Genomic DNA, 26,672 nt, shown 5'->3' with positions numbered 1-26,672 from the left:
CCACGCTTCAAGAGCGCCCCCCAGTGCCTGCGCCACGAAGGCGTCTTCCTATCTCCGTGCTGCCAGAGTGGCCCCAAGATTCCGCACCTCCAGAGTCCCCAGCCGTGTGTTGTTAATTATCTAGTTTTCCCCAGCCTTCATAAGCCCTGTGTTTCCCTGCCTCAGTGTCCGGTCTTAGATTGTCAGTAATTGTTATTTTGTGATTGTCGTTCCGTGTCTTCAGTGTTCCCTGTGTTTGTTACCTTTATAGTATTTATTCATATAAGTTAAGTCGTGACGTATTGTCAAGTATGGTGACCCATCCTCGAAATGGTGCTCTGCATTTAACCCATCCAAGTACACACAAACAAACACACACACACAAACACACGCACGCACGCACGCACGCACGCACGCACGCACGCACACGCACACACACACACACACACACACAGGAGCAGTGGGCAGCTATTGCTCCAGCGCCCGGGGAGCAATTAGGGGTTCGGTGCCTTGCTCAAGGGCACCTTAGTCATGGTATCGAAGGTGGAGAGAGTGCTGTTCATTCACAATCCCCACCTTCAATTCCGGCGTGAGAATCGAACCAGCAACCTTCAGGTTACAAGCCCGACTCCCTAACCATTAGGCCACAACTACCCCTCATATTTTGAATTTACTTTTATTTTTATTTTATTTATATTTTTGTTTTCATTTTAATTTTAGTTTGTTTTTTGTAATTTTGTTATGTGTTTTTGTAATTTTAATTGTTTATAATTTAAATATTTCATCGTATTTTTATAGGTGTAATTTATTTTCAGTTTCAGACATTTTCAATTTCGCTGCAGATCTCCTCTCAGGTGAATCCGGTGAGTGATAACTGTACAGATGGAGATGATGGTCCATGTGAAATGAAGATGAGCAGCAGATTGTTTTTGTCAGTGCAGAAAGTTTGTGTGTGGGGAAGATGAGTGAAAACTGACTCACTTCACACACAAACTCTGCAGAGACTCTGATTGTTCTGGAGAACTGTGTTTCTAAGCAACAGATGTGTGGTGTGGGTTCCGGAGCCGTGTTTAAAGAGCTTCGCTGCAGTCATTGTTCACGCCGTTATGAGCAGTCAAAGGAACGCAGCTAATTTTTCACAGTTTTTATCTGTCATGAACACAATAAATGTTGTGTTTTATAATCAATATTTGAAGGGAAATGACAGTAAATGCAGAGAAAACACCAGAGAGCAACATTTACTACGGTATTAGAATAAATAGAGCACAGGAAATGAGTTTCATTCAGTGAAGAGTGACTCGCTCATTTGTCCTCTGAAAATAAGGACACAGTTCAATCAGAACTCAAAATATAAAACCTTTCTAGAGCTGCTGAATTCTAAAGTAGACAAACAAGTGTGCCGTATTCAGAAATCTGCTTCAGTGCGTGAGCATGGTTAAGAAACTGCATTCGACTGCACTCAATAAAGAATAAATTGTTTAGATTAATTAAAAACTAAATAAAGCACACTTTTAGTCTAAATAAACTGTACGTCTAGATTAAATCAAAATTAAAGCATGCATTTAGACAAAATAAAGACTAAAAGAAGGGTACATTTAACTAAAAAATAAATAAAGTGCACGCTCGGACTAAATAAAGTTGTTTTACTTTTTAAAATTTTTATCAAATGAAAACACACTTCTTCTCCCCTCTTACTTCTACCCCGCAGCGACACCTAGTGCCAACAATATAACATATTCCCCTTGTGCTCAAGAATACTTTTTCCTTTAGAAATTCCTTTAGAAATTTACAACTGAATGCATTAATACGTAACCTTGTTTCCGAACTCAATTCTTATGTAAAATTTAACATGTGGTTCAAAGGCATATCTAATACAACAACAAATTTCAAATTCAATTATTTGCGTTTGGACCTGTAGTGCCCATAGTCTTCTAACCATCTTGGGGGACGCCTCACCCTCGGGGAACGGGGTGCATTACAATCAGCAGGTCCAGATCTGTGTACCAGGACCTGCTCGTGAGGAAGCTACATAAGCCAGTCAGCCACATCAACTCTTTTCGATCCTGCAGAAGACAGCGCCAGTTGTGAAGCATGCCATTTGCTATGATGGTCTACAAGGGTTAGGGCATAACGGCAGTCCCAGTTAGCCGACTCGAACGGGCCCACTACATCCATTGCTATTTTTTTCCAGGGCTCGGGAGGAAAAGGTACAGGCTGCAGTGGAGCAGGGTGTAGTTTAGCGGTTTTGTCCGATGCTTGCCCTGGTGCCCCTCATGTGCGAGCATCACTAACCTGTGACGTAAGGACACAGGTGCTATGAGATGTGATCCCCTGAGGATGAAGTCATCCATTGCAGATAATTTGTGTCTCAGTTTGTGAAATGGTAGCAGGAGGGGGTCAGCGTGTCAAGATGAGTGCGGCCAGCCTCGCTGAATCTGTGCGCGCAGCTTGCACATCTCGGGACAGGAGGAAGAAGCAGCTGCAAACTCTTTCGGAGTCACGGCTGTCAGCGCAGATGTAAGCAAAGCTACTTGTTCTGGCTCAGTATCTGAATCACTTCCCAGAGGTTCATAAGGTAGAGGGAGACAATCGGCAGTGAAGTTATGACAGCCTGGTCAAAGATCACTTCGTAATTGAAACACAGCAAGCGCGGCCCAGCGTGCGATACGCATTCCTGCGCAGTCCCCCCCTTTGGTAGTGAGTAAAGTGGTTAAAGCCTGATGATCTGTACGCAATTTGAATGTTCGACCCCACAAGTATGTCCTCCATTTCTCGACCGCTCAAATGCAAGCGAGCGCCTCCTTTTCCATGGTTGAATATTTGCGTTCGGCTGGGGTAAGTGTTCTTGATGCAAAGGCCACGGTGCATTCAGAATTATCAGGATGTATTTGTGAGAAAACGGCCCACAAGGCCATAATCAGATGCGTCAGTCGAGATGATTGTAGACAAATCAGGGATGTAAAGGACCAAAGCAGGACTATTAACAAGTAACCCTTTGACCGTAGTGAAGCTGTTCTGAATGGTGCAGTGAAGTAGGCTATAGTTTAAAAGGTTGCTCGTTCGGCTGAACACATACGCTGAGCTGCTTGAGACAGCACACCAGTAGCGCTTTAACGAACGAAAACACAATTATGTCAAAATATGCGGTTTTGGCGAGTTACCTTGTAAACGTAGTCTTAAATGACCGTAAAAAATTTGGAGAAAATAGGTGTCAGATCCGAGTCATGTGCATCAGGTTTTAAAGAGACAGCGCTGCTTTTAAAGTAAAGCCTGCTGAAGTCTGTCATTGATGTAAATCAAAGAACAAAAGAAAAAGAGAAATCACTCGACTGCTCTAGTCGCTGATTAATTTTGTAGCTTGAATAAAGATTAATCTATATAGTTTATGCAATTTATAGTTTATGTGAAGATTGTTTTAAAATCACTTAATATTTCAGAGCCTATTAAATGTTAAAAAATAATGGCTTTCAATTATACTGTAAATGCTGAATGGCTATAATTAATAAGTAAAATTTAGGGAAAATGCATTTAATAGAGACACAGTAGCAGTATTGGTATCAATACTTAATTAATAATAGGCTTAGTAAATAGATGCCATTAAAACCGTATTTTAAAATATACTATTTTTGCTGTTTCTACATTCATTTGGAGGTTCAATGTGAAATTATGACAGTATAAATATGCGATAATATATATATATTAATATCACAAAATAATATATGTTTAAATATTTTTTTAACTGATTGACAGACAGCACTAATGTTAACCTTTTATAGATTTTAGATTTCAATTTAATGTCTAATTTTATAGATCCCCCCAGAAAGAGATCAGGACGGGGATGGCACCCACCCCCTTGGCCCCCTTCAACTTTTCTGTTTGATAATCTGACCCTCAAATGAAGCTATCTGAATAGCTGTAGTCTAATCTGTTAACATGGGTGCGGGGAAATATGTACCACATACACACTGCAAATGGAGTTTGTAAAAAAAAAAAAGTAAATCAATAAATCTGTTTGTTGTTTTTTTAGTAAAATAAAGGACAAATTAAAAACACTGTAAATATGTTTAGTCATTGTAGTAATAATAACTGCCTGTTTTTGCAAAAAGAGTTTCATGGCCGGTAAATTTTATCACGTTTGGCAGGTGTGGCAAAAAGTTTGTTTTAGGCCCTGGATATAAGTATCACTTTTTATTTATTTATCCTCTTTCCTACTACTTGTTTCACTTCTGTTTTAGTTTTTAGAACCAATGCTTACTATGTGATCAGATCAATACTATCTCTACCACTCGCAAACCATGCTAATACATTACTTTCTTTTTCTATTGGTCTCTGGAATTGTCAGTCTGCTGTCAACAAAGCTGATTTCATTACTTCCATTACTAGTCATTCAAGGCTAAACCTCATGGCCCTGACAGAGACCTGGATCAAACCAGAGGACAATGCTACACCTGCATCACTCTCCAATTTGGAGACCACACCCCCCGTTTGATTGGAAGAGGTGGAGGTACTGGTCTGCTCATCTCTAATAATTGGAAATTTACTCCTTTACCATCTCTGAGTATCAACAGCTCCTTTGAATCACTTTCGGTTACTATTACCTACCCTCTAAAAATCCATTTTGTAGATGTTTATCGTCCTCCAGGACCACTAGGTAACTTTGTGGAAGAATTAGATGCGTTGCTCTCAAACTTTCCTGAGGATGATACTCCCTTAGTTATACTTGGAGACTTCAACATCCACCTAGATAAAGCTCAGGCTGCAGACTTCCACACTCTATTTGCCTCTTTTGATCTCAAGAGAGTGTTAACTATGGCTACTCACAAATCAGGCAACCAACTGGACCTTATTTACACATGGCACTGCTCCACTGATCATGTGCTGTTTCTTCCACTGCACACCTCGGACCACTTCCTCCTCACTCTTAACCTCAACATGGTTCCTGACACATCACATACTCCTCCACATGTCACCTTTCGACGTAACTACTGGGGTGCCTCAGGGCTCAGTTCTTGGACCACTTCTCTTTTCTGTCTACATGCCATCACTAGGTTCTGTCATTCTGAAACATAGCTTTTCATATCACTGCTATGCTGATGACACTCAACTCTACCTCTCATTCCATCCTAATGATCCGACGATAGCTGCTCGCATCTCAGCTTATCTAACAGACATTTCTTGCTGGATGAAGGACCATCACCTTCAGCTCAACCTAGCTAAGACAGAACTGCTTGTAGTTTCAGCAAACCCATAACTTCATCACAATTTCACCTTCCAGTTAGGCTCATCAACCATAACTCCTTCAAAAACACCCTGAAACCTTGGAGTTGTGATTGATGATCAGCTGACTTTCTCAGACCACATTGCTAAAACAACCTGGTCCTACAGATTTTCTTAATACAATATTAGGAAGATCAGGCCCTTTCTCTCAGAACATGCAACACAACTCCTTGTTCAGGCTCTTGTTTTGTCCAGACTTGACTATTGCAATGCTCTCTTGGCAGGTCTTCCAGCCAATTCCATCAAACCTCTACAATTAATCCAAAATGCCGCTGCAAGATTAATCTTTAATGAGCTGAAAAGAATGCACGTTCATCAGTTTGCACTGGCTACCAATAGCTGCTCGCATAAAATTCAAGGCATTGATGTTTGCCCACAGAACCACCACTGGCTCTGCACCCCTTTACCTAAATTCATTGATTCAGACTTATGTGCCTCTAGAAGCTTGCATTCTGCAAGTGAAAGATGCATTATTTTACCATCCCAAAGAGGCACAAAATCACTTTCACTGACTTTTGCATTAACTGCCCAACTCAATCCGAGCAGCTGAGTCCTTAGCCATCTTCAAGAATCGGCTAAAAACACATCTTTTCCATCTTTATTTGATCCTCTAACTCTAGCACTCTCTATTCTAATCCTATTTTATATATCTGTCTTCTTTTTATTTAAAAAAAATAAATAAATAAATAACACGCACACATTTGACCCTCTATCAATTGCATATTTATTCTCTAACTGCTAGCTTTTCTTGAAAAACTAACACTAGCTTTCTTTTTCTATTCTATCTACTTGTTTCTTTCTACGTGTACTGTGTTAGGCTAACCAAGACTTGTCATAGCACTTTCATGTTGTTGCTCTTTTGTTGGTTTTGAAATGCTTCTAATGTCCTCATCTGTAAGTCGCTTTGGATAAAAGCGTCTGCTAATTGACTAAATGTAATGTAATGTAATGTAAATGTAATGTGGCAATGGGTAACTGTCGGTCACGATAGCTTCATTGGGTTCTCTAAGATCGACACACAAATGGATACCACCCGTTTTCTTTTGCGAGACAACGATCGGGGAAACCCAGGGAGACGCATAATTTATTTTCAATTACCCCTTCTTTGATAAGGTGATCTAACTCTTTGGATACAGCAGAGCGCACAGACAGAGGTAAGCGTCGCAGTTTTTGACGACATTTCCTAAGAGCTTAACTTTGTGGACGAACCCTTTTGTGCATCCCAGTGTGTTCGGAGGTGCGGCTGCTTCTGAAAGGTACATTACAGCAGCAGAGGGAATCTCGGATTCAGCAGCAGGGAGGGGTGGAAGCAAACATTGATCCTCAAAGTGGAGGTGTAGTCCTTTAACTAGATCCATGCCCAGCAATGCAGTGCGAGTCAACTATGAAGAGTTTGGTGGAGCATGTAACAGTATCTCTGGACACAGTGGCGGGTAAGCAACCCGACACAGGGATCAGTGCACGTGAGTATGTGACCAGGCGAGCAGTAGGTGTCTGAAGAGGCACAGAATTAAAGCTGGCCTCATATATTGCCTTTGACAGAATGGAGATGGATGAGCCGGTATCCACCATTACCTCAACCTCTACAGTAGTATCAGAAGCTGTTATGGAAACAGGGCACACAATCTTAGTTGTGGTTGCTTGGTCATGCATGTAAAGAGCGGTATACTCCGGCAGGTGAATCTCGTGCACTGAACATGTGTCAGTCGATCCACACACAAGCAAAATGTCCCGTTTTCTGGCAGTTTTTACGTTTTGCACGGATAGCAGGGCAATTCTGTGCATTGGCCAAATGTTTATCAGACCCACAGCGGTAGCATGTGCGGGAAGACGATGTTGACGGTAGATGGCCAGAGGATGAAGGCTGAGAGGGTTTGCGTGATGCGGGACTGTACAGCTTGCACAGATATGGCCTGGTCCCCTGCGATACCCCTTTGCGTGTTCACTCGCAGCCTCAATCCGAGTAGCGATTGTAATTGCTTTTGACAAGCTCAAATCAGTTTCGAGCAACAGTCTCTCCTGTATGCGGTGACTTGCAACATGTTCGATTAACTGATCCCTGATCATATCATCTGTATTAGCGCCAAACTCGCATTTATAAACCAAGTCTCTTAAAGCTGCAACGCAACGTAGAACTTATTCACTGGGTGCTTGAGTACGTTTGCGAAATGCGTGTCTCTCAGCTACAACGTTGATTTTAGGGTTAAAGTGTGTCTATAATGCAGAAATCGATGAATCCAGTGTGTCACCTGTGTCAGGGAGAGTGTAGACAATTCGTTGCCCCTCAGTTTCAAGACAGTGAAGTAGAAGAGCTCTTTTCCTTGCCTCGGGCCACTCATCACCGATCACCGGATGAATTAATCACTAGTAGATAGTTGCGGAACATTTTCTCCCATGTTGTAAATGGTATGGCTGGCTCCCCCGGGCATGGGAGGAAGGGGCTTGGAAATGGAGCGTTTACTGTAGACATCCTTCATCAATTCTGTGCGCAGGCGTTCAGCATCCTCGTCGTCAATTTTTGTTATGTCTTCAACTGACGAAATTAACACAAAGCAGTATGATGTAACTCAGATGATTCTCTATTTAATATCACATGCAACAGCACAACCAACCATACACTTCTTCCCTCTTACTTCTACCCAGTATCAACAATATAACAAAAATATTTTGGACATTTTCAAAAGCATCCCTTTAGACTAAAAGACTAAGCAAATATACAAGTTTAGATTAAATAAAAACTAAAAGTGTACATTTAGACTAAATGAATTAAATGAAGATTAAATGAAGTGTATATTAGACTAAACAAAAATGACATGTACAAATGCACACTAAGCGTACAAGTGTGTGTTTAGACTAAATAAAGTGTATGTTTCTCACCCCGCCGCTATCAGTGGTGAAAACACTGACTCAGTGTTCGGCTGACTCAGCGCTGTGTCAGGGTTTGATGATGTGAATCTCAGCGTGTGTTTGAGGTGACCTGTGTGTGTGTGTGTGTGTGTGTTTCAGGTACGTTCACTATGTGTTTGACCTGGGGAACGGCCCGTCTTTGATGAAGGGAAACTCGGAGAAGCCGCTCAACGACAATCAGTGGCACAACGTGGTGGTTTCACGCGACACCAATAACGTGCACACGCTCAAGATCGACTCTCGCACCGTGACGCAGCACTCTAATGGAGCCAGGAACCTGGACCTCAAAGGTACCACACACACACACACACACACACACACGCTCTGTAAGTATGCTGTTTTACATGCCTCTTTATTTATTAAGTTAAAAGAGGTCCATCCTTATTCAGTATTTTTGTTTTTCAGTACAAATATATAAACATTCTTAAATCAAGATGTATTTACTGGAGATGCAAAATCACTATAAATGTAGTAAATAGAAAATTACGTTGTAAATAAAACAAATGTTATCAGAGTATGTTTTATAAGAAATATACTTCTAGAAAAATTAAATAAGTAGAACGAAATAAAACACTCAGGGCCAGTTTTACAAACAGCTTGGACCAGCGCAAACCATCTTCTGGCGTTAAAATAGTACTCTCAGGATTTACTAAATATGCGCAGTGATGAATTAGTGCTGAAAAGACTAAAACAAGCTCAAACAACAGCTGTCCTCATGATTTAATGATGGTCATGTGACCTGAGCTGGCACACTGCATCATGGGAAAGTTCAGTCTGACGGGTGAATCACGTCTTCTCGTTCGCTCAGCTCTCCTTCGGTTCCTCTGGGTTTGGTGCTGTTGGGTTTGGACGGACAATGAGTCCTGATCAGTCTTAATATCATGCTTATATACTGTATATATGGTGTGTTAGTCTTTGCGTGTTAGTTAGAAAGTTTGTATAGAAAAGCCCAAAGAAATGAGTCAGGCGATCTGAATGAAGTTATTTCAGTTTTAACCGACTGTTGAGTTTTCTCTCTGTTTCCTACATGAATAATACTAGATAACGCATGAGTAATACTAGATTAGTCATGTTCAGTGCCGTTGAGGTGAGAATGAATGTAAAACTAAAGCTCCACAAGCTTTTAGCTCATTTCTCACTCCACAACAATCAGAAAATGAGTTATTATTCACTTCTGTACAAAGGTTTGGGGTCAGTGTTTCTAAAATAAGTCTTTTCTGCTCACCGAGGCTGCATTTATTTGATCAAAAATACAGTAAAACAGTGAAATATAATATATTATTATTATATGATGAAGATCCTCAGGTTTCCTGAGTGGCACGTTTGTGACTGTAAACCTTCATCAGACGCAATAAACACAAGACCAGAGACAGACACAGTTTAAGACAGGAAGAGGATTCCCAGAGAAAACTCCTGAGCGAAACAGATGAATAAAACATAAAATCATCTCTTCAGGAGCTTCATAATTACTATCGAGGATGGATGAGACTCCTGTGAACCTCATAAACACAGGATGAGCTTCCCTTAATAGGGTGCAGAACTGTATAAACAAATCAGAATCAGAACGTGCTTCATTCACACAGACTTCAGTCTGCATCCCACCAGCTCCACACACTCACAGACATACTGTATATACACGAGAATATTAAATAAGTACAGGTAGATAAAAACATAAGGTAACATATGTCTACAAAAATGAAAGAAGTGAAATTAAATTTTTAAAAGTTAATCTTAAGGTAATATACATCTAGACAAATTGCAGTTTAATTAAACACTTGACATAATATACATCTAAAAAATTTGTAAAAAATAAAATAAAAAAACGTAACATAATATACATATGGATTTTTTAAAATTAAGTTGCATAAAAATCCTTAACCTAATACACATCAATAAATGAGTAGAACTGAATAAACTTAAAATAATATACATCTAGGAAAAAAATATTGAAAAATAGAATGAAAAAAAAGAATGTAACAATATACTTATATAACTTTTAAATATATACTGTATTTCAAAAAAACTTTCAAGATTCAAATTAAAGTAGAGATAAATAAAAAACTTTAGGTAATCTACAAAATTAAATAAGTGGAATTTTAAAACAATTGAAACTAGGATGTAAAAACAATGTAATATACATCTAGAAAGTTAAATAAATAGAATTACAGAAAAACTTTAGGTAACCTACAAAAATGTATTACAGTGGGGCAAAAAACTATTTAGTCAGCCACCAATTGTGCAAGTTCTCCCACTTAAAAAGATGAGAGAGGCCTGTAATTTTCATCATAGATATACCTCAACTATGAGAGACAAAATGAGAAAAAAAAATCCAGAAAATCACATTGTCAATCAAATCACAATCTCATCTTTTTAAGTGGGAGAACTTGCACAATTGGTGGCTGACTAAATACTTTTTTGCCTAACTGTATGTGGAATTAAATTAATAATCTTAATGCAATATAAATCTAGAAAAATTAAATAGGTAGAATAAAAAAATAAAAGTAGTACTTTTCTTTTTTTAAAGTAGGATGTAAAAACTTAATGCAATATACATCTAGAAAATTAAATAAGGCAAATTAGATAAAAACTTTAGGTAATCTACAAAAATAATTACATGGAATTAAAAATAAATAAATAAAAATATACGTCCAGAAAAAAATTAATAAGTTGAATAAAGGTAGAAAAATACATAAAGTGATATAGATTTAGAATCACACAGTCGTTGTGTATGTGTTTGATCAGCGCTGAGTTTCCGTGGATCAGACAGTAGGTGGCGCTGGCAGCGCTTGAACCGGTGTAATGCGTGATCTGAGTGAAAGCTCCTGCCAATGCATGACTGTGAATATACAGACTGGAGCCCCTGAACTGGTTAAAGCATGAAGGGTGTGTGTTTTGTTGAAGCGTGAAGCATCTCTATAGACTCTGACCTGAACCTCCGGTTTCCTGTCGCCGGCTCCGCGAGCCTCCGCTTCTGATGAGCGTGAAGCGAACTGCGCCGGAAACGCTTCCCCTGCGTCTGACAGGCTTACGCTCGCCGTGCGAGGAACAGCGTGCAGGGCTATTAGTGTCGCGCCGCGTTCTCGTCTGAGCTCAGAGCATTAGCTGTGTATCAGGCTTTGCAAAAACAAATTGGCCTTTTGTCTGTGCGAGTAATTGGTGTGAATAGACGCAGTGGGAGCGTTTAATCTCGTCCCGCTGACGGAGCCGCATTATCCTCTTTATATCGGATACGTGATAGCGACGCTCGCACGACACAACGTTATACAGTCATCAAACGCTCCTATTAATTACCAGCTTCTCTGATTAGCAGACCTTCGAAGCTTCAGTTTCAGTGAATCTGACTTCAGCAAACTGCTGATCTGTTCATGTGCAGAATCACGACGGCACTGCTGTATTCGACGATCATTTACTGTAATAAGATGAAATCAACAGATGAATGTTTACTCTTAACTGTATAGAGATTTTCACGGAGGAAATTAAGAAAAATCTTGCTCATTTTGCCACATAAGATGCGATCGCCTGAATCTGAGCTACTGATTATGAGAACTGCTCCAACACGGTTTTATCCAGAATTAAATATTGAGGGCTCTTCAGAAATTTGTGAGTGTGCTCTAGCCTCAATGCACATACATTTTACGTATATTTTTGTCCCATCCGTTGCTCTTGTGAGTATGAATCCCACATAAATATGCAGATGTCATGCCCGAAAAGCAAAAGTTTTACACAAATTCTGAATGGATTATGTAAAGCCTAGAAAGCACACAAACAGCGCTCCCTTTATAATCACTGACAAGCTGTTCCTCGTCTTAGCTCATCATGAGCTCGTGAAGTTTTGTTATAACGAGAGGATTCATGAGCTTGCAAAACTAAGCAATGGACAAAAACTCTGGTGTTTTGAGCGGTGAGTGGATTCTAACTTAACTCTAACTCTGATCTTAACTCAATAATTCGACAGATCTGTCTGTGATTGGCTTTGTTGCTCAACGCTGTGAAAAACAGTGTAAATAGAAACCTTTGATGCTCTCCAGAGTGCAAACACAAATATGCACTGATATGATAGTGCATAGAGATATCTGGATACAGTACATGTTTATACAAATACAGTATGCATTTATATTTTGAGATAGCTTTTATTTTTGTATCTTCATTTTTTATTTTAGTATAAGCTTTGGATAAATTGTGTTCTGTAAGGCTCCTTGAGGATCAGATGAATCATCTTTAAGGTTTGCTGTACAGCTGCAGAGCGACTCTATCGTTAATTTATTATACATACAGTATTGTATTAATGTATGTACATAACTGTATGATGCTTATGGAGAAAAGCCATTAAAATCATCATCACTGATGCTCAGAGTCATGTTCATACATTACTCTTTAACTGAACACATTATATAACACTGGCTTTGGTTGAACTTGATATTCAACTTCTAACACATTTTCATTTTTAAGTTTGCAGACCTGCTGTTGAAGATTCATATTATGAAGTTGTTTATACACTAAAATCAGACTGATTCATTTGATATGATCCTTATGAATCATCTGATCCTTTGATTTGTTTCCGTCAAGTTTCCAACAACAGACAAAAAATACTTTTATTATCCTTGAAACCACTAAAGGTTCTTGACAGTGGAAAAGTTTCTTTAGATGATTAAAATGTTCTTCACACTTAGAAAAAAAAAATGTTTCTTTTAGAAACTGATCACTGAAAGATTCTTTGGGGAACTGAAAACAGTTATTCTCTGGCATCCCTTCAGGAAACATTGTTCATGAGCGTACAGTAAATCACGAATGGCCTCTTCTGCTCGCTAATGTGTCAAGGCTGCATTCATTTGATCAAAAATACTGTAAAAACTGTGAAATATTATTATAATGTAAAACTATGGTGCCCGCGAGGTGACATGGTTGTGTTGTGGCCTTGAGATGTTATGTTGAGGGAACAACATATTTTTATTGTGGCCACGAGTTCAATGCGTAAACAAACCTGTGTGACCATAGCAACCCGGGATTATCAGAGATGGATTCATTAATATTTTATTTAGAATTAAGTAATTATTATATTAATTATTATAGAAATTACATTGTTAAATTATTACCATGGCTACCGGACTGTATTACGTGCCATAGTCAGCATTCAAATGAAGTTTATCATGAAATGTTACATAAAGTGCATAAAATAAAATAGGCCCACAAGAAAACATTTTATCCATCCCAGTCTTGTAAATCCATTAACTGATCATCTTTTTCCCGTAATATTTGTATATTATTATTATTATTGGTTATATTTTGATATTCGTCTATATTCGTTTTTTCCCTTCATTTCGATCTCTTTACTTAACGTTCTGAATTGTAAATAACAGGCTACTGTAAATGCTCGACATGCCAATAAAGCTTTGATTATGCTGACTGGAATTTTTACTGGAATGCAGTTTAAATTTAACATATTGTGACGGGAGGAGCCAACGACAGACACAGTGGGTGTGGCGTCAGACCTCGGAGAGGATTTTATTAAACAAAATTACTAAAATAAAGTGTCCAGGGGAAGAAGTGTCCAACAAAACGGGGGGATCTGGTGTCCTCGTTGTGCTGCGGGGCTCGTGAAGGAGGGCAGTGTTCAAAAGGGGAAGGGTCCAGGGAAGGGGCGGAGTCCGGTGGCCGCACGCGCTCCCGCTCTGGTCCGGTTTACGAGGGGCGGCTTCCTCTTCTTCCTCGGCCTTTGGCGGGACTTGATCGGCCCGGCATCCTGGCCCGACGGCCGTAATACGGGTGCGGCGTTCTCCCGGACCGCGGGTTCTGCAGCTCACATCTCCGGTGGCGCGATGTCCCTCTACGCACCCTTCCTGGACCCACGAGGACACCAGCGTGCATGCATGCACGGGGGAAGAGACCGGTCTCTCGAGGAGAGGCGCGCTGGGCATTTAACGGCGGCGGTGATGAGGCTTCATTCAGTCCAGCTGTGCCTCATCACACGCCGCCAGCCCGCGTTGATCCCACGCCCCTCCTCTCATCCACCCACTCCAGTCGGGAGCCTGGTGAAGGGCGGCGAATAAGGGACGGGGTGGTGATGATGATGAGGGGGAGGGCCACCGATCCGTCACAATAGGCTATATTTCATTTTATTTCTGCTAAGTAATAGACCATAATTACAAATACTATATAGTGTTTCATTGAGGAGTTAATCATTCACGTAATTTCAGTTGTAAATGAAAACACAGCACGCTCGTTTATCATCACACACGGGCATAAATACAATCATAAAGTCAAAACTTTATTGTCATAATTGTCAAGCGTTCACATTATTTGCAAAATATATGGTAGGCTAGCAAATATAGCATAATTACACAGAACGTTAACTAGCGATACACAAATTGAAAGGGAAATAAGCATATATAACAAATATAAAAATATAACCCTATAAGTGAATGTAGTAATAATAATAATAGCCTATACAAATATTAAATTAAATGTTTAATGTTATTAAAAATGTTTTATGATAATATCTGATAATCCTGGGTTACTATGGTCACGCAGGTTTGTTTACGCATTGAACTCATGGCCACAATAAAAATATGTCGTTCCCTCAACATAACATCCACGACACAACCATGTCACCTCACGGGCACCATGTAAATCAGCTGTTTTCTGTCTGAATATGTGTTAAACTGTAATTTATTTCTGTGATGCGCAGCTGTATTTTCAGCATCATTACTCCAGTCTTCAGTGTCACATGATCTTCAGAAATCATTCTAATATACTGATCTGCTGCTCAAGAAACATTTCTGATTATTATCAATGTTGGAAACAGTTGTGCTGCACAATATTTTTGTGGAAACTGTGATATATTTTATTTTTCAGGATTCACAGATGAATAGAAAGTTCAGAAGAACAGCATTTATTTGAAATAGAAATCTACTGTAACATTATAAATGTCTTTACTTTAGATCAGTTTAATGCATCACTGATGAACAAAAGTATTACTTTCTTTAGAAGCTTACTAAGCCAAACTTCTGAGCAGGAGTGTGTGTGTGTGTGTGTGTGTGTGTGTGACGTCACATGATGAGCTGCAGGAGCAGTGCATGCATGTGATTGGTCGATTAGTGCAGTGGACACGTCTACAGCCGGTGACGTCAGGACTAACCACTGGCTTTAACTAGCTGTGGTTCTGGTCTGCGCACGACTCCAGCGCTCACACATCGACCCGCTAGTTAGTCCAGAATTAGTATCGATCACAGGACGCTCTGTGTGTGTGTGTGTGTTTGATCTCAAGATGAAACACAAAAGCTGCTTTCCTGCATCAAATCCACTTCATCTCAAGAAGCGTTATTATCATTAAAATTAAAACTAAAAGTAAAACAAAAGGAAATATAATACACATTAAATTAAATATATTACAAAAAAACATATTTCTCTTTTTTTCACTTCGAGTATCTAACTAGAACGAACTAAAACTGAAATAAGAATAAGAACTATGTAGACAATAAAAATAACAAAAATGGTGGAATAACAGAATTACTAAAACTTTAACTAAAATTAACAAAATATAAAATATAAAATTTTAATAAAAATATAGTAATATATCAGTTATATTTATGAATATTCCTGACACTGATCTGTGAATAATTAACACCTGTTTGTCATCATACAGCTGAAACTGGGCCAAACGCATATATAATCAACTGATAGATTATAAATAATGAAAACCAGAAGAGACTGATTCTCTTTGAGATACAGGGACTAGTTTAACATGTTAAACATGCTTTATTAGCTTTATTAGAACTCGCCCTCAAGTCATCCAAGATGTAGAGAAGTGAAATTAAAGTGTTCTGGTGTGAATCAGGAGAGAAATCTGCAGATCAAGCAGTGTTTACAAGACAAAACAGCTCTAAACACATATGTGGCTGGATTTTGGTGTGAGAGACAACAGCAGATGCACTTTTTCACTGCAGGAAGAGTTATTATGGACTCGTATTTTATTGTGATTGTGTGAAAAAGTTGATGATTTCCAGTTTGGTGTCATCATGTCTGTTTGTTTTTATATCGCGCATGAATGTTTTATATCTCAGATGGCTTTAAATATGAATATTATCTGACTCATATCTCTGAAAGATCCAGCAGAAGCTGTAAAATGAGTTTGAGAAGTCAGATTCAGAACAGCTTCCTATAAGGAGAAAGACTAAAATGATGCAGAAGAGCGGTTCTGGAGTTCCTCGGGTTTTCATGGGTTTGATCAGCGAGGGAAACGAGTCGGAGAGCAGCGCAGGCACTGTGTCTCACACCGATGATCTGATGCATCTCTCTCGTTCCTCAGGAGAGCTGTATATCGGTGGAGTAGCGAGGAGCATGTACAGCAGCCTGCCAAAGCTGATCGCGTCCCGGGACGGATACCAGGGCTGCCTGGCCTCCATGGATCTGAACGGCCGGCTGCCGGACCTGCTAGCAGACGCCCTCCACAGAGTCGGTCAGGTGGAGCGAGGATGCGATGGTCAGTCTCTCTCACTCTCACACACACACACACACACACACACACACACACACACACACACACACTCACACACACTCACACACACACACACACACTCACACACACACACACACACACACACACACTCACACACACACACACACACACACACACACACACACACACACACACTCATACACACTCACTCACTCACTCTCACACACACACACACACACACACACACACACACATACACACTCACTCACTCACTCACACTCACTCACTCACTCACTCACTCACACACACACACACACACACACACACACACACACACACACACACACACACACACACAAGTTTGGTTTCACCACAGGATGAAGAATAATAATAATAACAACAATAGGCCTTTATCACACTTCCTGTATCCGGTAAGTGAAGCAGTGTTTCGCTCTTCTGGTCCCATCACAACGCAGTCAAAACTAACGGGAGAACGCTCTCGTTCCTTTCTTTCGCCGGTGTTACTGCAGCTTTTATTCTAAACAGCGACACACTGCCTCAGTTTTCATGATTTCCTGACACAACACGGATGAGATGCTTGGGATGAATGAAGGTCCTAATAAAATATTACACAGGAGCACGTTCACGTGGAGTATGCATTTCGAAATTGAGGATGTTTAGGCCTACGTCTCATATCACCTGCTGAAGTGTTCTTATTAATATATTTCCCTTCCAAATGTGCATTCTCAATAATAAATACATTTATTTCCCAATTAACCCGCTGCATTCAAGTTCGTCTTCTCATTAACAAGAAGTTTTTCTCTTACTGATCATATTTCGTACCTGTTTGCATTTTTAAATTAATTTGACTAAATACCCTTACAGAAATTAACCATGGTTTTATAGTAAATATGTAGTAACCATGTTTTATTTTATTTTTACTGATTTCCATTTGTATTGCCACAGTTTTACTACACATGCCTTGGTTAATTTTCGTAAGAGCAGTATTAAAATAGATTTTAAAGATTTACTTGGAAGATCGATAATCGGCTAACTGAAGTTCTGATACATTAACAAGAAAACTGATAACTATGTGGCCAGTTGGGCTGCTCTACTTATGGGGTAGCATCATGTTGTCATCGCAAATAGTATACAAATTGGAGGATAGCGATGGACTGGGTGCTTTGATATGGATTACTGCGCCTAGTACGGTAGCCTTTTCCCAGTCAGATATGGCTCCGTTTGGATCAAACCGCTGGATTACAGCTACGCGTCCTGCGAGTTTGTTTCAATGTGATGAACGGCGGATGCTGTACGTGCAGCGGTGTAGAGAGACAACGAATGCAGGGCAGTTTGTCTCGCCAGCTTTGTTGCAGACAAAGATGGAGAGCTGCTCAAGTTAAGAAATCCTTGCTGATTTTTCTGCTTCTTCTATCAGGTAACATTAATCCGAATCCAGGCCCTGAGCTGGCACAACTTGAAAACCCAGATGATCTAAAAGCCAGCAGTGGACTGCGTCTTATCCATCTAAATGTATGCAGTTTAATTAATAAATTTGATGCAGGTTGCATCTGGGCAAATTCGACTGATTGTGACATTATGGTCCTGTCTGAAACATGGCTAAAATCATCAGTTACGAACAATATGATACATATTGGCGGATATAATGTTTTTCGGACAGATCATGCTGAAAAAGGAGGGGGAGTTGCGATCTATGTCAAAAAAGCACTCAATTGTACTTGGATAGAGTCCATCAGCAAGCCAAAATGTTTTTAACTGTCCGTGATTAAGTTACATTTCTCCAGCGGTGCTGATTTTATAGTAATGGGATGCTATTGTCCACCATCGGCATCTCATGCAGCTTTAACACTGTTGTCGGACTATATGAAAATGTTTTCAGACAATGACTTTGTATTGCTGGGAGACTTGAACTGGGACTGGTTAACTAAATCTTCAAAATCATTTAAGGATATTTGTGATGCTTTAAATTTGTCACAATTAATTAATTGCCCAACTAGGTTGAATTCAAAACACATGGATAAGTTTACATTACTTGACGTTATACTTACAAATTCTCCATATAAGTATTCTTCTGTTGGAATATTTAGTAATGATGTTAGTGATCATTGTACAGTTGCCTGTGTCAGAAATCATAAACTACCTAAATATAAGTCTAAGTTTATTTTTAGGAGAAATTATAAAAATTTTAGTGACCAAGCATTTTTACATGATCTGTATAATAGTGAAGTTTATCATCTGTGTGATATGGCTGATGTTGATTTGGCATGGAATTATTTTAAGACAAATTTTTTAGCTCTAATTAATAAGCATGCACCTCTAAGAAGATTTAGAGTTCGTGGTAAAGACAATCCATGGTTCAATGCATCTGTTTCTTCTTCTATCAGAGAAAGAAATATTGCTTGGTCCAAGGCTAAAAGAACTAATAGTGCTAGGGAACAATTTAGGGTATTAAGGAATAAATGTACTAAAATGATTAAAACTGCAAAAAATGAGTATTATCTTAGTATGATAAATAAAAAATTTAAAGATCCTAGTAAATTTTGGAAGCTGATAAAATCATCAACTGGGTCTATGTTGGCCCCAGCAGCTCCTCATTTACTAAGGGTAAATAATGAAGAAATTAAGGATAAATATAATATAGTAGAAGCTTTTAATACACATTTTACTTATATAAGTTATATTATTTCATCTGTTTTTTTCTGTAGATGCAGATGGTAAGGATGATATGACCATCTCTTCAAGTTGTATAAGAAATGTTTTTAATTTTCTACCTATTTCTCCGTCTCAGGTTCATAAAGCCTTGATAAATCTTGATTGTAAAAAGTCTGCTGGCCCTGATCAAATAGAGCCTTACTTTTTAAAAATATCTGCAGACTTCATAGCTGTCACGGTCCTGCTGGAGCCAGGGAAACGCGGGGACCAGGAGTTTCTCCAAACACAGACTTTATTATAACCCAGGAACAAAGGAAAGCAGGACTTGCATTCACCAGAATAACAATTAACAACCGATGTGGAGACAGGGAAACACAGGGCTTATAAACAGAACGAAATCAAACGAGGAGAACTGAAACAGGTGGGGAACAATCACACACGGCTGGAAACTAATGAACTCATAATGACAGGAACAGGAAGACCAAATATGGGCACAAGAGGAGGGGAAACACAAGACACAGGAAGACAGGACTGACAGGGGGGGTGGGCGCTCTGGAGGCCTCTAGGGCCCAGGAGACATGACAGACGGCCTCCAGGGCGGCGCCCGTTCCGGGAGCCATGGCGGATCAGAGGACTCGGGAGGCCATGGCGGATCAGGGGAGTCCGGCGGCCATGGTGGGTCTGCCTCCGAGACCTCGGCCCCAGCCCCCGCCTCGGCCTCTATGGCAGGAGCCCTACTCCCCCCCCCAAAATTTTCTTGGGGAAATTAGAGGTAGTTCTGGGCTGGGGTTCAGAGGGAGCGGACTCTTGGGTGCGCCTTCGTGGGGCGCTCTGGAAGCGCGGTGCTGGACGGGACCAGCGGAGACTCTTAGGGGTGCCTTTGTGGCGCAGGCACTGGGGGACGCTCTGGAAGCACGGTGCTGGGCTGGACCAGCGGAGACTCTTAGGGGCGCCTTCGTGGCGCAGGCACTGGGGGGCGCTCTGGAAGCACGGTGCTGGACGGGACCAGCGGAGACTCTTGGGGGCACCTTCGTGGCTCAGGCACTGGGGGACGCTCTGGAAGCGCGGGCTCTTGGGAGCGCCTTCGTGGCACAGGCACTGGGGGCGCCTGAAGCGCCGGTGCTGGACGGGACCAGCGGAGACTCTTGGGGGCACCTTCATGGCGGGCACTGGGGGGCGCTCTGGAAGCGCGGTGCTGGACAGGACCAGCGGAGACTCTTGGGGGCGCCTTCATGGCGCAGGCACTGGGGGAAGCTCTGGAAGCGCGGTGCTGGACGGCACCAGAGGAGACTCTTGGGGGCACCTTCGTGGCTCAGGCACTGGGGGGCGCTCTGGAAGCGCGGGCTCTTGGGAGCGCCTTCGTGGCGCAGGCACTGAGGGGCGTTCTGGAAGCGCGGTGCTGGACGGGACCAGCGGAGACTCTTGGGGGCGCCTTCATGGCGCAGGCACTGGGGGGCCGCAGACGGCAGGCTAGTTCCGGCTCGTGCCCGGACACTTCCCAGACACCGGTAAATAGCCTCTCTCCAACACAGTCTCGTGGTGTCTGGGAGCTCCATGGGATGGTGGAGATTTGCTCCGAGCCAGAAAAGGTGGATGATGCCCGCGTCTTCCAGCGGCATTCCGCTCGCGAGCTGACAGAACTCAGAAGGACTCAATGTGTGTCCATAGATAATTATATTTCTGCTCCTTTAATAGTGAAGACAGGTGTTCCTCAAGGATCAATTTTGGGGGCCGATTTTATTCTCTATTTACATAAATGAACTTGGTAAAGCAATTGAGCCTGCAAATGTACATTTTTATGCAGATGACACTATTCTCTACACTATGGCTCCATCTTTAAAAGTGGCAATGGACTCGTTTTTAATTAATTTCAGACTTCTCTTGGTAACTTAAAATTAGTGTTAAATGCTAAAAAAATTAAATACATGATTTTTACACGGTCCAGATTACCATTAAATGATTTTATGATTCAAACTTTAAATGGTACACAGATTGAAAGGGTTGTATGCTACAAATATCTTGGTATCTGGCTCGATGATAAGCTGACTTTTAGTTCTCATATCGATAGTCTTTTAAAGAAACTGAGACCAACGCTAGGTTTTTATTTTCGTTTAAAAAAATGTTTCTCCTTTCTTGCTCGAAAACGTTTAGTAGAAAGTACTCTTTTATCAGTATTGGACTATGGTGATATAATTTATATGCATGCATCTCTGAATGTTTTGAAGAAATTGGATGTAGTTTATCATGCTGCTTTACGATTTGTTACTGGTACAAGTGTCTGTGCACATCACTGTAATTTATATGAAATGACAAATTGGACTTCCTTGTGCTTAAGGAGAAAAAAAAACATATGTTGATTTTTATTTTTAAAGCTTTAGTGGGTAAATTACCACAGTATATATCTAGTTTGACATACTGCACAAATATTTATAATACCAGATCAACAGATAAACTTTTACTTAAGAAGCCGATTTTTTATACAGAGATGGGTCGTTCTGCTTTTTCTAATTATGCTCCGTGTGTGTGGAATGAGCTTCAAGGTAAATTACATATGGAATCTGTACCATCTATTGCTACATTTAAAGCTATTTTAAAGTCTGTTTATATAGAACAGTGTACATGTTTTAATAACTGACGAGGATTTGCATTGTTCTTTAGAAAATTGTGTTTTATGTTTGTTCATTGTGTGGTGATGTCTATCTCTTTGTAAATTTGTCCTTTGCTGCCTATCTTGATCAGGACTCCCTGGTAGAAGAGATATTGTATCTCAATGGGACTTTCCTGGTTAAATAAATAAATAAATAAAAAAATAAAAGATGAATGAATGTGCCGGCATTGCCTTAAAGAAATTTAACAATGTTGAACATTTTGGCTAATTAATCTTAAACAGTATAATGCGTTGACAGCGTAACTGAATATTAATGAAGAATTTTAGCATAAATATGTGAATTACATACAGTGAAATGACTGAATGAAAAATTACTAAAATTTAATACAAATGAATAAATGTGTTGATTCTGATCTTATTCATCAGGTCTCGCACACACTGCAGCATCACAGTCACTATTTAAACGAGCACTGACGCAGTGTGCTGAAATTAAAACTACAAGTTCTGTCGAGTTTGGAAAATTCTGTGCACAGTAATCATCAGAATATCTCTTTGCCTGTCTCTGAAAATGTCCAGATTTTGAAATCATCTCATTTTAACAGGCGTTTATTCAACTAGGTGATTACAGCATATCGAAAAATATACATAACTGGAAGAATCGAGACACTGCTTCGACGAGCACTTTCCGGTAATCAATTCCGCTGTGATATAGGTCTATAATAACAATAACTGCGGTTTCTGTCATTCTGAAGTTCTGGGTTTCTGTATTACAAATCTACTTTTTCCCTCAATTATAAGATATAAACTCAGAATTGTTAAATAAATGTGGAATTGCAAGATATAAACCTGTAATTCTAAGAAGGAAAAAAAAAGTTGCAAATTTATTGATTTATTTTTAATGGATTTATCTTTTATTCCGTGGCTGAAACAGGCTTCCATTGTTTTGAACCAGAAACATTCCTTTGATTTATGATTTTAACCATGACCATTGTGTACAACAGGGTTATCGTTATTTAAAACTAAAATCAAAACACATTTTATTACTTGAAATGAAAGAAAAGAAATGTAACAAATAAATAAATAAATTTAGCTAGTTGCCAAAGCATAATTTCTCATTTTCTTTTAGTGTAACTTTAACTACTTAAATAACTAAAACTGAAAGTGAAATAAAAAATAATAAAAACTCTATAAATATATTTACACCATGGGATTAAAAGAAATAAAAAACAGAGAACGTAATTGTGACTTTTTGTCTCACAATTCTGTTTTTTTTTTTTTTTTTTTTTCACAAAACAAGAGATATAAACTTGCAATTACTTTTTTTTTCACATGGGAAAAAAACAACAACAAAAATAAAATTACTAAAACTTTAACTAAAATTAAAATGAAAACAGAATATTCACAAATAAAATCTAATTCAAAGTTTTCAAAACTATAATAGTATTTTAGTGGCAGTTAAATAACCCTGGTGTGCACAGGCGTTTGACGCTGAGCCCATTTTTCTTTCATTTGCTGCATTTGCGGTGTTCTCTGCGGCGTTTGCTGTAAGTGTTTGTTTGTGTGCGGCAGCGGAAGACATTGGGTTTGAGAAGGTCAGCTCATTATCTACATTCAGCCTCTTTAAACTTCATGCAAAACATCTTTGGATTGTTTCACTTCTTTAATATTTATACATTCAGAATTGCTGAATATATTTCTAAACATATTAGCATAAAGCATGCATTATAAATGCTTCTATCTACATTGTGTGTACGAGTGAGAGCCGGGTTCACGCAGACGTCTGACAGCAGACTGTGTTTGAGAGTCAGAGAGCGGACCTGCTGCGCAAACACTGCAAACTAACATCAGGAGCTGCAGCTGGTTTGGAAAATCCATCTCCTCTCAGTTTTCCAGCGGATGAGTCAGAGCGTGATAGAAGATCACTTAAGTAGCAAGCACTGAAAACATTTGCTAACAAATTAGAAGAGCTCTGTTCCATAACTTATGTAAGATGATCATAATAATCATAACAAGGACTGGTAAAACCTCGGTGTGTCTGATTGCTGGAAAGACCTGAGAACAGAAGCAGCACTTTGCTGAAGACTGGAGTTGTTATTTGAGTGGGACAGATTATATTGTGATGGATGGGTGATATATGATCAGATTGTCCAGATCTGGTAAGAATTTGCTGCGTTTTGAACCTTCTTGATGGAAAGTTCAGTACATGACGCACAATACTGAGTACGGTGATCCAGTCTGGAAGTGTTTTGTGCGTCAGGAACACTCCAACAGTCATCCATCTAGACGCAGATGGTGCTCTTGCTGTTCGCATCTGGAAGATTTTGGTCTAATATCTCAGTTTTGACAGAAATAATTTTTACATGATGTAGGTTTACAGTGATATTACAGTACCTTTACATCACTTTACATACAGTACATTTAAAGTAAGATGTTAATATTTTCTAAAGATAAAAATTCCAGAAACTGCTCATTTTGAACTTTCTTTATTTACGATTCTGGCCCCCAACATCACAACAAGATGATATGTTAAGCTCCTCATGAAGCCGAATCTGTGCTGGTTTGAATGGGCCGCCTTCAGCTCTCCCTTTGTTTTGCCTTCAGCTAGCGCTGTGACGTAATCGTGACGTCGGCCCTGAAAGGGTCTGTATTGCAGTACACATTAAATAGGCTAAACACAAACATTAAACATTTTTTTTTTTTTTTTTAATAACAATGTTAAACAAGTTGCACTGTTAAATTGAAAAAATTAAAATAGCACATAGGCCTACATGCACACCTGACCTATTGTATTCTTCAGATTTAGTGAAAATCGAGTAAATCTCGGTTGATAAATCGCTGGACAGGACTAGATCTAAACCATCATGATAGCATTCAGTTTAGATCTGCTCCTGCTGCATCTGACGTTTCTATTTACAACTTGTTTTGTAGCTTTGAGGATTTTAACCAATCGCAGACAAGCGCTGACAAATACATGTTGTTTATCAAGCGAAACCATTAGATTACATGTCTGTTATTAAATAAAATATTCAAATACAAATGACAAACTTCATTTTTCAAATTTGGTGATTAGTCAGGTAAATAGTGTTTTTTTTCCCGGTGAGTCTACGGCGAGCTGTAGAGTTCTTTCTATGCCTCACAGACACAAAATATTCATTATCGGAAACACAGTCAGTTCCTTTCCGTTAGTTCTGCTGGTGTTTGAGATGGATTTAACGCGATCAAACATGCCTAAACCAAACGGATCAATAGTTTTGTGGAGTATGTTATGCGATTGATTTACTCTGCGTTAGCCTGATGTCAGCTTTGTAAAGCTGTTGATTCCGTGACTGTCTGGTTATAGGTTTGGTTAGTTGTGAGAGAGGTTGTAGAGAGTTTGGTTATACTGACACATGAGGGACACCACTGAGCTGTATAATATAATCTATCTATTCTCTATTATAGATCAGTGGGGAAAAGCAACAGTCCGTCGTGGGCACGCTCAATCATTGTGTTTGTGGCGGATGCAGACACATGATGTTCTATATCAGAGGAATATGGATGTTGTTTACTTTTAAACCGTACTTTAACAAGTTTAGCTGCTGTGGAGCTGGGGTGAGGTCAGAAATGTTGAAGTGGACGGACCTACATGAAACCGACAGAAAATACAGAACAATAAAGCATTGATTAACCTTATTTTGTTGTTGCCATTTTTATTAACTAATGTTTCCAAAGATTAATTAATACTGTAACAAATGTATTTCTCATTGTAATGTTAGTTAGCTAACGTTAACTAAAGTTTATTGTAAAGCATTACCTTAGTCTGAGACAACGAGTTTTCGCAGATGACCTCATAATCAAGTTCCTCTGTCAGTTCGCGTTCAAAGTAGAGTAAACGAAGACCGTAGAAATGCAAATATGCAGTTTGTTGTTGGAGAACAGTATCTAGCACAACGTTTATGTGTTTCTTTCCAAAAAGGCCGCATCTATTTAGTGGATCAAACACTGTACCTTTGCTAATATGATGCTTTAAACACGCTCAAAAGTTTCCGATCTATAAATCCATCAACCGGTGGTCTGGTTTATTTGTAGGTGCTCCAGATTCAGTGCTAAGACTTAAGTTTCATTTGGGATATCCAGTAAGACTGAAGTTTGTTTCAAATTCAACTTTTAATTTTCACTATTTTCAAACGTGCACATTTTACTGCTTCTTCTTTGAGGTTCCAAAATATCCAAAAGTGTTGCATTACCGCCACCTTCTGGATTATTCTCCTGCGATGTTACTCCGGTTTATTTCCTCCAGTTTATTTTCCGCGATCGTATTCTCCTCATCAGACCCGTTCTAATTAAGAAATTACAAATATGTTTTTCTGCCTTGCCCAGTCACACCACTTTGCAGTATATCATTTATACCTGCCCCTGTCAACCCATCTCTTCTTAACTCTTCCATCATATTTCTCCTTTGTTCTTCATATTCAATTCAATTCAATTCAAGTTTATTTGTATAGAGCTTTTCATGATACAAACCTTTGCGAAGCAGCTTTACAGGAAATTAAGTTTCTCCAATATATTTAGTAGTAGCTTATCATTGGTGACTATCTCAAGTTGATGCACATATGGCAGAAATGTACAGTAAAAATCAGTTAATGATGTAATCAAACAGACGATGAACTCTATTAACAGCAATGATTATATGTTGCAATCAAACTTATAGCAGAAGTACAAGATTATGAGATGCATTATGTGAATGTCTTTAATCTAGATTTAAACAGAGCGAGTGTGTCTGAACCCCGAACG

At 39.5% G+C, this 26,672-nt stretch overlaps 1 protein-coding gene across 9 annotated transcripts in view; it reads left to right on the top strand.

Annotated features, from left to right (window-relative positions):
* The window catches only part of nrxn2b (neurexin 2b), a 476,055-nt gene that overhangs the window by 303,708 nt on the left and 145,675 nt on the right, over window positions 1-26,672 (top strand). For all 9 annotated transcript variants that reach the window (XM_058781462.1, XM_058781464.1, XM_058781461.1 and 6 more), the window contains 2 exons: window positions 8,263-8,453; window positions 16,469-16,642. In XM_058781462.1, coding sequence (XP_058637445.1) covers window positions 8,263-8,453; window positions 16,469-16,642 — 365 coding nt within the window. The remainder of the gene's footprint in view (window positions 1-8,262; window positions 8,454-16,468; window positions 16,643-26,672) is intronic.

This window comes from Onychostoma macrolepis, chromosome 07 (genome assembly GCF_012432095.1).
Source record: "Onychostoma macrolepis isolate SWU-2019 chromosome 07, ASM1243209v1, whole genome shotgun sequence".
In the NCBI taxonomy this organism is placed as follows: domain Eukaryota; kingdom Metazoa; phylum Chordata; class Actinopteri; order Cypriniformes; family Cyprinidae; genus Onychostoma; species Onychostoma macrolepis.
Note: the sequence above shows the minus strand (reverse complement) of the source record. Positions and strands in the feature narration are given on the sequence as shown.